We start from the raw sequence: 12,359 nt of genomic DNA, 5'->3' as shown, positions 1-12,359 counted from the left end.
AGCAGTACCGCCGTCTGACAGGCAACTAGAATGTTCCTAGGAATGTTAAGGGCCCCAAAGATATCGTTGGGGTCAGCCATCATTATCCCCTCAGATTGAAGAGTTTAATCTGTAAAGCTTTAAGGCAAAGATTTCCCAGCTTGTTAATAAATACAAATTAAAATCGTTTAAACTTTATCATTGTAACGTATTTAATTAGCAAGAAATTACATTTAGAATGTTCCTCCTCATCCTTACCTTGACCCTCGTCGTAAGGGAGCTGTGACAGTCTGCGTAACTAAATCCCTGACGTTTCCAGGTCAGCAGCTGCACTTAGCAGGATGGTCAGGAGTAGAGAAAACGATGTGTTTGTGTCCCAACAGAAACTAGAAGAGCTGTAACCTCAGAGATAGGCTTTTACACCCACCTATAAAACTTTGTTTAAAAGGCAAACAGGCAAAAGTAAACTGTGTTTATATACATTGAACAAGTCTTTTTTTTTCCTTCGCAGCAACTATTTTTAGCCTCAAGTAATAATTTCGGCATGAGGTAATACATTAACAATCCACTTGCACATTTCTTTGTAAGGGTTGGGGCGGTTAGGGGATATTTATAACAAAAAATCGCAAAAATACTTGATTTGAATCTTATACTTCAGGAAATGATAAGAGGTTTTAAAAAAAAGAGAATAGCGAAAAAAAAAAGGGGGGGGGGTAGCAATTAACAGAATAGAGTATTCCATTTCTTGTATATAAAGAATGAATAGATGACAGCAGAAAGATCTATGCAAAATATAATCGCTGATGACTTATATTGCAATACATTGAACCCTTCACTATATGTATTCTTGAATTGACAATTATTATTAGATCCAATCGAGCAATTTAGTGTGTTCAAAAACTATCAAATATTTTTGTAAATATCTGTAAATCTCTTACTTATTAATATCAAAGTCGCATCATGGTATTGAATGATAAATAATGTTGAATTTGAATATAGCACATAGTTCATTCTACTCATAATGAGAAAGGGCTAATGACGTAGGTAGATTGAATGTAATTGGCCCAATAAACAAATGAGGTCAATGATTTCCACGAATTAGTGTAACGCAGGACAACAAACATCAAATGCACACCAGAGTCAGTGTGTAACTAACAAACATCTCAACTACACACCGCAGTCCGTGTGCTTCCAACATCTCAACTACACACAAGAGTCAATGTGTAATTAACAAACATCTCAACTACACACAAGAGTCAATGTGTAATTAACAAACATCTCAACTACACACTGCAGCTCGTGTTCCAAACAGATATATAAATATAGAGATGAGAACAAAGTCAAGAACTCTGATAGCGTGTGTTCGTACATTGTGTGTATGTGTTTTTGTAGTGTTTTGTTTTTTTCTGTGAATGACCTCAGACTGTACACTGTTGCCATGGTGCAGGTCGTCTCTGTTTCCTGTCGCCTGACCCTGGTCTTTCTGTCTTCACACTGTTTCTCATCTGAAAAGAGAAGACATAAGAATAGAGTGTTACTGACATAGATCTCATCAAGTTCTATTACAATGAGTGTTTCTTATTAGTTGCATTAATGTATTGATGCATAACAACAGTAACCAGTAATTAATACAAAATTCTCCTATTTAGACCTTGCAATCTATAGGGCAGATGATGTTATCGTCATCTGTTTCTTTTGCCAACGGTTAACGCTCTAAAAATCTAGTCTTCACCAAGATTCGAAACCAGGACTCCAGGTTCGGAAGCCAAGCGATTAATCACTCGGCAACAGAGAAAAAAAAAAAAAATTCCCCTTTCAGACCTTGCGACCTATTTGGCCGATGATGTAAATGTCAAACTGTTTCTGATGGTTTCATATGGCCAACTGTTATGGTATAGTGATCATACAATTATCGAAAACTGTTGACATACAATTATCATACACTTATCAAACAGTTATAGTGCCAACATATTGGTACCATAATATTACCATTCTGCTACCATACTGTTATCACAGACCTGACAAACATGTATCAAATACACGACATATATAATTCACATACAGATACCACACTATCTCCATACAGAATCCTATCCCACAGTCAACATATTGCTACCATACACTCTTAGAAAATGAAACATTGCGAAATAAACACTTTTACTTCATTTAATGTTACCCCCCCCCCCAACCGTCTCTGTACCTCTGGTACGCCTGCCCCCGTCTTGTTCTATTTTCTTTTGTGCCATAGTTGGTACAGTACATTTAAATATTTAAATAGTTTGACTCAATTAAATATCTGAACATTTCAAGACTATTGTATATCACCTCGTCAACCGTGTGGGGGAAAAAGAAAGGAATATTCTCCTCTTCTCTGACCATCTCCTCCGGCCAATACTTTCATCGTTCTAAGGAGATAAATCTAAAGTGTATTTCGTTTCGTTCCATTCTGTTTCAACTGACACGTTTTTAATTTACTTCACATTTCATTTGTCTTTGGTCTACTCGGTGACCTAGTTTGAAATGACATGACACCTACATATGAACAAATATATATTTTTTTTTGTCAAGTTTTTTTTTATTTTCAAAATGTATACGTTTCGTTCTCAAGATAGCCCCCCCTCCTCCTCCCTTTGTATAGTCTTAATACATACACACGCATACGCGTTCGTACCCCCCACACACACACCTAACAGAACACATCGTCATAGGATGTAATAATCTTCAAATCTGAAAGAAAATCCGAAAAAAGTTTAAAAAAAACAAAAAAACAAGGTTACAAAGACAGTTTGTGTGGAAACATAAACTCAAAATCGGCCCCCGAAGTGGTCCACCCAGGCAGGTAAAAAGGCAGGTAGGCCTATCAATATTTTCAGAAAGAACATCAGACTTAAATTCTATCAAAGGCAAATGACAGAGAAGAATGGAGAACGAAGGTTGACAGATCTTGTGTGGTGCCCCAGCAGTCCAGCAGACCAAAGGATAGGAGAAAGTGAATGTAAAGTTGATTGTGAACCTGGCCTTACTGATGTCTTATAATGAATATCTAATTGATCTTATTTTTTTAAAGGGTTAATCTTATTCAAATCCTGAAAAAAAAAAAAAAAAAAACACATTTTCGTAAAAAAATAAAAATGCTTTAGTTCAATGTTCTATAGCTGTGACATAGAACGGCAGTACACGCGATATTATGAACACCTACTTATTAATTGTTTTAAATTATGTCCAACTTATATACATACTATCGCACTTTTATTCTCTTAAAAAAAGTAAACATTATTTTTGGGTAAATGTTTTTGTTACTAGTTAGTAGGACAGAACTTACATAACGTAACAATAAAAATGAACAAAAGAAATATTTTTTTAACAAAAAGTCTAAAACCATTTGCATAAATGTGTTATAAATATGGCATGCGGTGATCTCCCCGGCTAAAAAGCCTCCTGTATTCATTACTATTAATAGTGAATAGTTGTAAAAGTGGTGTATTTTTAAGAAAAAACTGCGTGCATAAATTAGATTTTTCGCATTTAGAAAAGAAAAAAGTCGCCTTTGCATCAGAACTTTGAATGGACTAAAATATTATGATGTCAGATTTTCACTTTCTTTTCAAGTTTACGAGATCTAGGCTTCACGGACGGACAGACAGACATTTCACACAAAACTAATAGCGTCTTTTCCCCTTTCGGGGGGCCGCTAAAAATTTGAAAAAAAACAAAGAGCAGCTTATCTAAGGGGAAGAAAACTATATTTACTACTGCATCTCCCGATAATGTAGAATTTTTTCCCTTTTTTGATATCAAACAAATAATTAATTACCAAAATATAATTGACTAATTGCTTAATTTTTAAATTGATTCATTTTTGTAGTTAATATAAATAATTATGTAAAGTTTCAACTTGATCCGAGAATGGGTATGGGAGAAATAACGTGTAACAAACATTTACCAGGCAGACAGAGTGAGTGGATATTAATCTTTGTAAAAACCACACATTAGTTACATAAAAATGTCAGAAACGCGTAGCCTACATTAGATCAAAACAGTCCATCACTGGTCTTCTTGTATTTCAGACAATTTTTGGACGTATAAAATGTCGAAAATAACTTGTCATAAAAGTCTACATTTTAATGTCAAGGCGAAGCAGTAAATGACAAGAGAACTTGCATTACGACCGACATCTTTATGACATTCTGACATGTACTTCACTAAACGCATTGTTATTTCCCTTTATCAGCATCAAGACTTTGTTGTTTTTTTTTAAGTTTTATTGAGCGTTTAATGTCAGTTCTTTTTTTACGGGAGATGAGTACTTGAACAGTCATAGAAATCAATCTTATGCCCCTTGATGCTGGGGGTAGATGAATACGTAATGACGGGCATTGCGAGGCTTCATATCACCTCGCATTTGCACACAAAGAGAAGATAACCCCTGCTGTAGAATTAGTTCCACTCAAATGGGTTGTGTACCGTGACTCCATTACCTTCCAGGTAAACGCTTAAGATATCTATACAAAAATCACACTAATGCTAACGTTTATTATAGTACATCCATAATACGCGTGCTGCTTTTTTCTCTCTCTCTCTCTCTCTCTCTCTTCCTTCCCCACTCTCGCTTGCTCTCAGTGTGTGCGCGCGTGTGTGTAGCTTTTATGATCACTGAAGTGTGATGGTTGTAGTGCACCCTCCTTCACGATTTTGTTTTCGTCCCTCTATCCCCCCCCCCCCCCACTCCAAATACTCGATGGTGGAATAATGACGCGCAAAAAAAGTCTTCTCATAATTGTTCATGATGGGTGGTCATTGACTCATAGTGCTGAGTGATTCAATTCTGAATCCTTTCAACACGTCACACCATGCAGAAACATTCAGGCCTTTTCACCTTGTCTTTGGGAAAGTAATTACTAGATCTAGTAGTTCATTTCTGGGAGCCTGTCTTATTTTTGTTTTTGGTGTTACATGTCGAGTAACCAGCCAGGACAATGCTTCTCGGCCTCACGGTGGCACTCGGGTGGACAAAGTCGTGGAGACGATAAAGCCAAGAGGAAAGCAAAATAGAAACTCTCGTTGACCTAAGGACCAAGTCCATTGCACTTGCGGGGATGGAAGTAAGCAGCAACAAACATGTTACTATCCATGTCACTCTCCACAAACCGTTTCTCTAGTCCCAGCGTTCCGGGATAAGAGCCATCGTCGATTTGTTCGCAGCTATCTGTTTGAGCGGTATAAAAGTCTGGATGAATACTTCCCAGCTAGAAAACTAGGGGATGGTTGGAGAGACAGAAAACGTATTCAGATGCAGTCTTTTATGCATCATGCCACTAGACTATCTGATGAAGCTGGCCTCTCCACCAACCGACAAAACATTCAACGCTTTCCCCCTTGGTGTCGCCCAACGACCCCAGACATACGTTTGAAACTAGTAGACCCTAATGCCACTAAGCTAAGTCGTTCATCTAACGAGCTTCAAATTCTAGCATTGGAGACCATTAATACCTTCAAGCCCAGTGCTATTTTTGCATACACTGATGAGTCGGCATCGATAGATTCTGGAAGAGCAAGCTATGGATCCTACATCGACTTTCTTGGCTCTCACTCAGTCAAAATCTTTGGACCATGTGGTAGTGTTTGCAGTTTCGATGCGGAGACCATGGCTGTGTGTGAAGCCTTAAAAGTCATTGACTCTCAACTCGGCGAGGGATATTTGAAGGCAACACAGATTGTTGTGGTCACTGACTCAAAATCTGTTCTACAAGCTTTGCAAAGTCCCGGACCATGTACCCCCAATATCGACACTGTCATCATGGCTTCACACAACATTAAACAACGCTATGGCACCCCTGTAATAATGCAGTGGGTACCGAGTCTCATATGTGTGACTGGCAACACTATTGCAGACTCCTTGGCCCACTAGGAGGGCAAATTCCACCCACTGAACAGGCTGTAAGCTTTCATCAAGCCCTGGCTATAATTCAAAAAATAGAAATGGAAAAGTGGTTTGAGTGCTGGGACAAGTCCAAAAAAAAAACCCAGGAGTCTGGGAGCGCATGAGGCGCCCTGACCGCACTTTCCCGTGGTGGAGGCTGTCCAGGCCTGAGAAAGCTATTATAGCACAGTGCAGGACAGGCCATTGTCCTGTTGGCTCATATTTCTTACGGCTATGGCCAAATTTCGTTTCACTGTGCCCCCGCTACGAGGAAGAAGAGGAAACCGTGCCTCAAATCCTGTTTGACTGCCCCAGACTTGCTGATCTGCGTCTCGACAGGTCTGGGAAACAAAAAATTCTCGACCTGTATGACGACATTTCTGCACTACGCAAGACAGCAGGGTTTCTGTCCAGGGCTTTTGTAAGAGGATTTGAGCCTCTCAAGCCCTCACTCAAATGGAGTTTGATGATGATGATGATGAAGAGTTTATTCCTCAACTAATTCTATAGAATGTAGTAATATGTGTACAGATTCGCAAACATCAACGAAAAAGTCCTCAGGTTTTAAACACAGTATTTTAAACGAAACAAAAACGGATTAAAAGTGGGTTTTTTTTTCCAAAGAGGTTAGAAGCAATACTTAGCAATAAGGAGAAAGGTTACAGACATTTGGTTTTAAACCCATATACCCTCCATTCATGAGATTGGCTAAATGCCACTCCCTCTTCCACCCCCCCCCCCCCCCATGACGTTTAAGAGCGAGATCTAAACGACCAGGTCTTTAGTTGAACAGAAGTGGGAGACGATTCAGAGACCTCTCTAGGAAAGCATACCGCTGAGCGGCATCTTTTTAGCGGGGGGATGTCACATCAAAGGGAAAGCACTGATTGGCCTCCCCTGGGCCAGTTCCGCCACACATACCTCCAAAATGTGCTCACGTGATCTCGTCTCGGTTGCGAGACTCTCGGTGTCCGGGACACTCACGTTGGTTAGTTTTTACTTCTTGCTACATCCCTTGTCAGTACTCTTTTTTTTTTCTGCCCTTTCATCTTTTTTCTCTCCTTTCGTTTCTTCTTCATTAGCGTTTTATTTAGCTATTAGTTTTGTGTGGTCCGTCTTTCCGTGCGTCCGTCCCGTTAAGGTAGTAAAAACTAGAAAAGATTTTGAAAATCCGATATCATGATATTTTTAAATCATGCAAAGTGCTGTGTGCAACGGCTACTTTTTTTTCTGAAATCAAACAGTTTAGTTTTAACAAAATAAATGTGTACATTTTTAAATAAAATACACCATTTTTATAACTATTCACTATTAATAGTAAAAAAAAAAGGTGGAGACTATATTAACAAGTGAGAAGATTTTCCTGGAAATTTTGAAAACATTAGTTCTTTTCTTAAATAATGTTATAAAAATATTTGTATTATTAAATTGTTTTCTGTTCATGAAGTTGTTAAAATAAAATGTTTACTTTTGTTTTAAAACAGAAAGATTGCATTTTATATACATATTAATTGAATGTATTTTAAAACAAAGTTAGATAAGCAGTGTTTTATATTGTAAAAGTTAATAGCCATGCAACACGAAAGGAACAATGCTCCTTATTTGAGGCCTTGAATGAGTTCTTGGCACTTAAAAACCATCAATCAGATTATTATGCAATAATATTAGTTAGGCCAGGCTCACACATAACCGAAATTTTGTTATAACCAATCTCGATCAAGCTGAAATTTTGCACAATTATTTCTTTTACCTGACAAAATAATAATCAATAAAAAATATTAACCAATTTGTGAATTAACTATTGGTAATTACTTATTTTGTTTGTTATCTCGAACAAGAGAAAGTAATTGAACTTGATTGTGGTAGTGGTATAAGCTGAATTAGTCCCCTTTATATATGTCGCCGCTTTAAAGTAAGTTTGGAACAAACAATATTCTATTTTCCTAAGCACCTAACAAGCAGAGTGGTTAAAAAGACGCCTTGAAAAGGCTTGATTCATGAGTTCGAATTCAGGTCGTTCCCACCACACCTTTTTTTTTAAATAAATGCTTTTTGAAAAATATTACTGTAAAATTCATCCCTATATCCCCTTCTTTCTCCCCCCCCCTCATTTTCACAACTGGTCCAGATAAGGTGATAGGATCATAGCGTATTGAGAAAGCTAAATGCATGAAATAGCATTAAACAAAAACGATTGTTAAAAATATCTCTAATCGCACAGATTTATTGTTGTTGGTCTACATCTAGAACAAACTTAATCACGTGACTGATCCAAATTAATTGATACAACAAAACTTCGTATAAGCTTTTTTTATTTAAAAAGTATTTTTGTATATTTTTTTTTGTTGTCTATGTTTTGACAAGTCTAAATGTAATAGAACACGAAGGACTTAGTCTACCAGTGAGGCAGCGGTTTTGTTTTACAACCAAAAACATTGCTGAAGTCTTGCATGAGAGCTGCTCCAGACCTCCCACCCCCATTCTCCTTAGGCCAGCCCTATAGGCCTATGTATATATATGGGCGTGACTAATTATCACTTGTGTTACAGTACTGAGGCAAGGCGGTTAACAAGCTGCATAATACACAACTAGCGTCTTGACGTCTTTTTAGTAGGTCTAATAATGGTGGTCGCGGTATCCATTACACCCACTTGCGAATCAATATTGACGTCAGATAATTATAACGTTAAGTCCAGTATGTCATTTTAAAGCTTTATTGGAACTATCGCTGCGAAAGAGATCTCCCAAACTGAACGTGAAACAGAGCAAAGGCACACACACACACACACAATTACTATAATTAGACTCGTTCGTCTAAGTTTATTCTACCTAAATCTCTCAAAGTCTATTTCTGTCTAACTTGGGATGTGGAGGCATTTCACGAACTCCTCTAATTGACAAATGAAAGATGTTTTGGTAAGTCAGTCCTAACCTTTATGGTCACTGGCACTTAGGAAATAGAAACAAAAATCGAAACAAAGTTGAGAGAATCCCTGATTAGTGTCACCGTTTCATAAGGGAGGTAAACCTGAACTAAAACGTTTGATTGCTTACCACGCAAGACAGATAGTGGTCAAACTATTGCTCAATTCTTTGTTTATTGAATTGTCAATGGATGTACTCTACATAGCGTCCTTGACATTGTTTAGCAGATCGTACACATCTCCAATAAGTATCAAATGACAATAAAATGATAACAACTAATTGTAAAAACGTTCCTATCGAATGGCTCATGAAAAATTAGTCAAATCTAATAGTCAATGTTGATTAGGGAAACCATGTGAGGGTGTTGCACATAGAACAGATGGATTTGTATCAACCCTTTAAAGACAAAATAAAGAAATAGAACGAAGACCTTTTCCTCGAGGTCTCTCTCCCTCCTCCACCCCTTTTTTCACAATATCTTCAACATTTGGGGGGATAAAAAAAAGATTGTGTAGTTTAAACCAAAACTCTTAAATGAAAAGCTCTGTAAAGACCAGATGGCTTAGATCAACACCCGGATTAGCCAAACATTCACAAGTGACATAATATAGTGGCAGTTTTCTTGCTAAAGTCATATTGAAATATGTGTGTGTGTGTGTCTACATGCATGACTAGGACTAGATCTACCAAAACACGGGCGTGTAAGACGTAACCATCTCCTTTTTTTTGTTTTATTATACGATAAGTTCCGCTCTCTTGTTTCTAGAAGATCGTCATAACAATTATAGCGGAAGTAGAATTCTTCGACTGGCTCGTTATATGATTAGAAAAAAAAAAAATAGCGAAATGTTATGTAATATCCGAGACGCTATTTTTTCCTTTTTTTTTAATAAGGAAAGGGGGGGGGGAGGGGGGGCTTCAGCTCTTCGATGCTCTCCCTTTGTTACGCTACTCTTTAAGAAAGTGAAAAAAAAAAAAAAAGAATTCGTGAATCAGAGTTCAGTAATGACGTCGTATGTTAATACCTGTACTCGTCACGTGACACGGATACCGATGTTTCATTCGTCTATCAGCACAGTCATTTATCTGTCGTCAGATATAGGGGGGGGGGGGGGGGGGAGACTGTAGGATCGCAAAGAGCTAAAAAAAAAATTTTTAAAAGACCAACTATTCCAACCTGTGTGGGTATTTTGGAACAAATGCATTTCAAGGTTTATCAGGGCCGTCAGCGCGATGCAAAAGATTTATTTCAACGTCTCAGATGGCGGCAGCGTTTGAAGAGATTATTGGGAGGATTTGTGTTCGTCTCTCAGTCCCATGTTTACACCTTGCCAGCTCCTCTCTCTATAGATTTGTTAAAAATACTTTTTTAGGTCTCCCGGTAGGCCGTTCCGTAAAGGTCATCATAAATCTTCTAGGTGGGGGAAAGATAGTTTTAATAGTTCTAACTTTAGCCCCGAATATTAGTTCATGGCATTTTTTTTTTCAGTTGTAATCTTTATAGGCCTAGTTGTCTTACATTGCAAGTGTTGTGTCAGGTTAGTCTAAGTGCACTGGCGTATCCTAGATTGTCAGACTTTTAAGATTCCAATATATTTTAGTTGTTTGTGTGTGTGTGTGTGTTTACCTATTCCTCCAATCAGCTCACAGTTTCTGCATGGATAGAACCAGGTATGTGCAAGTTGGAAGAAAAAACAAATAATAATGATTCTAAAATTTCGTACTATAGCTGGTAAGATTAGTTGATAGAGCCAAAGTGAACAACGCAAATGTCGTTGGTTCTATCCCAATAGTTCTTTATTTCTCAATTACATGAATATGAATATTTAGTTAAACATATACTTTGAGGGGCGGGGAGGCTGAGTGTTTAAGAACCTGGGGACCTGTGTTCGAATCTCAGTGAAGAATGGGATTTTAAAAAATAAATAATATTACATTTAGTGTGCTCGTCTGGAACTTGTCTTTTCTAGTAGAGTGTTCGCTTACTTTCGGACGGAATAGGATCAGTTTATTTCTTTACCACCTCAGCACTTGCATCTATTGAACTTAGGATCAGCTGCGGGTCAAAGGTGAATACGTAAAACACTGTGCATACATGAAAAGGAAATGATGCACAAGAATGGAACTCTAGACAAATGGAAGCTTGCCTCCATCTGACTGTCTGAACAAACTTGTGTCTGGGAAAGATCCCAGAGGGTGTAAATTATTACAACCTTATTACCGATGGCTCGTATTCCAGGACGCTAGGATTAGAATCGAGGCCAAAGGCTGCGCTCAACGGGTAAATGCCCCATATGTACCGCAACTACTATACAGGTGTCCGTCATAAAAAAAACGCCCCTTTCATGAACGGTGAGTGGATATTGACATGTTTGTTGGGGCCATCCCCATCAGTTAAATGGACTCGGTCCTTAAGCATCCCAACGGGGCATTGCCTCCCTGTCGGCCTAATCGTCTTCTGTAACGACCCCATTGCCTCCCTGTCGGCCTAATTGTCTTCTGTAACGACCCCATTGCCTCCCTGTCGGCCTAATCGTCTTCTGTAACGACCCCATTGCCTCCCTGTCGGCCTAATCGTCTGCTATAACGACCCCATTGCCTCCCTGTCGGCCTAATCGTCTTCTGTAACGACCCCATTGCCTCCCTGTCGGCCTAATCGTCTGCTATAACGACCCCATTGCCTCCCTGTCGGCCTAATCGTCTGCTGTAACGACCCCATTGCCTCCCTGTCGGCCTAATCGTCTGCTATAACGACCCCATTGCCTCCCTGTCGGCCTAATCGTCTGCTGTAACGACCCCATTGCCACAGAGGCTGAGAAGCATTGCCCGAGCGAAGTAGTTTCAAAATGCTTAAAATCATGTCCTACCTGGTTTATTTTAAGGGACACGCCTTCATCAGCTTGAGATATAGTTGTTAATAAGACTGAAGAGGTACTCCTGGTCAATCATCATACACCTGTGACCTGTGTAGCCAATAGGACACCTGTGAAAAGATAAGTTACATGGTTGCAATGATTGCAGTGGTCATTTCTGGTTTCACACTCTTTTTAGAACGTATTTTAGTGTCAACGTTAAGCCTTAAACAACGATAAAACGATGAAATGTCAGAGGCGTAGGTAGGTGATTTTGTGGTTCGCTGTCATCTGATGTCACCTACCCTAGCAACGCCTTTGCCATTCTAATTTTCTAGTTGTAAACTTTGTAAAGAAACCCCTTAACAACATTCTTCTATTTTTAAAGTTCTACTTATGTTAATTTATCAAAATGATATTAGTATTATTATATAACTTGTAAACCAAATCATTCAATTAGAGATTTGTACACAGAGTTGGCACAGTAATCATTTATTGTCTTTGGTGTAGCCAGTGCACAGAATGCGGTAGGATTGATAAAACATAGTCTTTTAATCAAATAATTATTTCGTTTTTTTTTTTAAATTTACAAAGCTTATATCAACTCACTCTGTCTGTCTGTCTGTCAATACGTCGGTCCGTCCGTCCGTCCGTCTGTCTGGTAAAAAGTTTGAACAATTTTT

The 12,359-nt window shown here is 38.4% G+C and overlaps 1 protein-coding gene across 3 annotated transcripts in view; it reads right to left on the bottom strand.

Annotated features, from left to right (window-relative positions):
• Positions 1-347: 347 nt before the first annotated feature.
• The window catches only part of LOC106057035 (uncharacterized), a 69,078-nt gene continuing 57,066 nt past the window's right edge, over positions 348-12,359 (bottom strand). For all 3 annotated transcript variants that reach the window (XM_056024055.1, XM_013214062.2, XM_013214063.2), the window contains exons 4-5: positions 11,692-11,807; positions 348-1,484 (exon numbers count right to left, since the gene is read on the bottom strand). In XM_056024055.1, coding sequence (XP_055880030.1) covers positions 11,720-11,807 — 88 coding nt within the window. In that variant the 3' untranslated portion in view covers positions 348-1,484; positions 11,692-11,719. The remainder of the gene's footprint in view (positions 1,485-11,691; positions 11,808-12,359) is intronic.

Source organism: Biomphalaria glabrata, chromosome 3 (assembly GCF_947242115.1).
Source record: "Biomphalaria glabrata chromosome 3, xgBioGlab47.1, whole genome shotgun sequence".
Classification (NCBI taxonomy): Eukaryota; Metazoa; Mollusca; class Gastropoda; family Planorbidae; genus Biomphalaria; species Biomphalaria glabrata.
The sequence above is the reverse complement of the archived record's forward strand: the minus strand, read 5'-3'. Positions and strand labels throughout refer to the sequence as shown.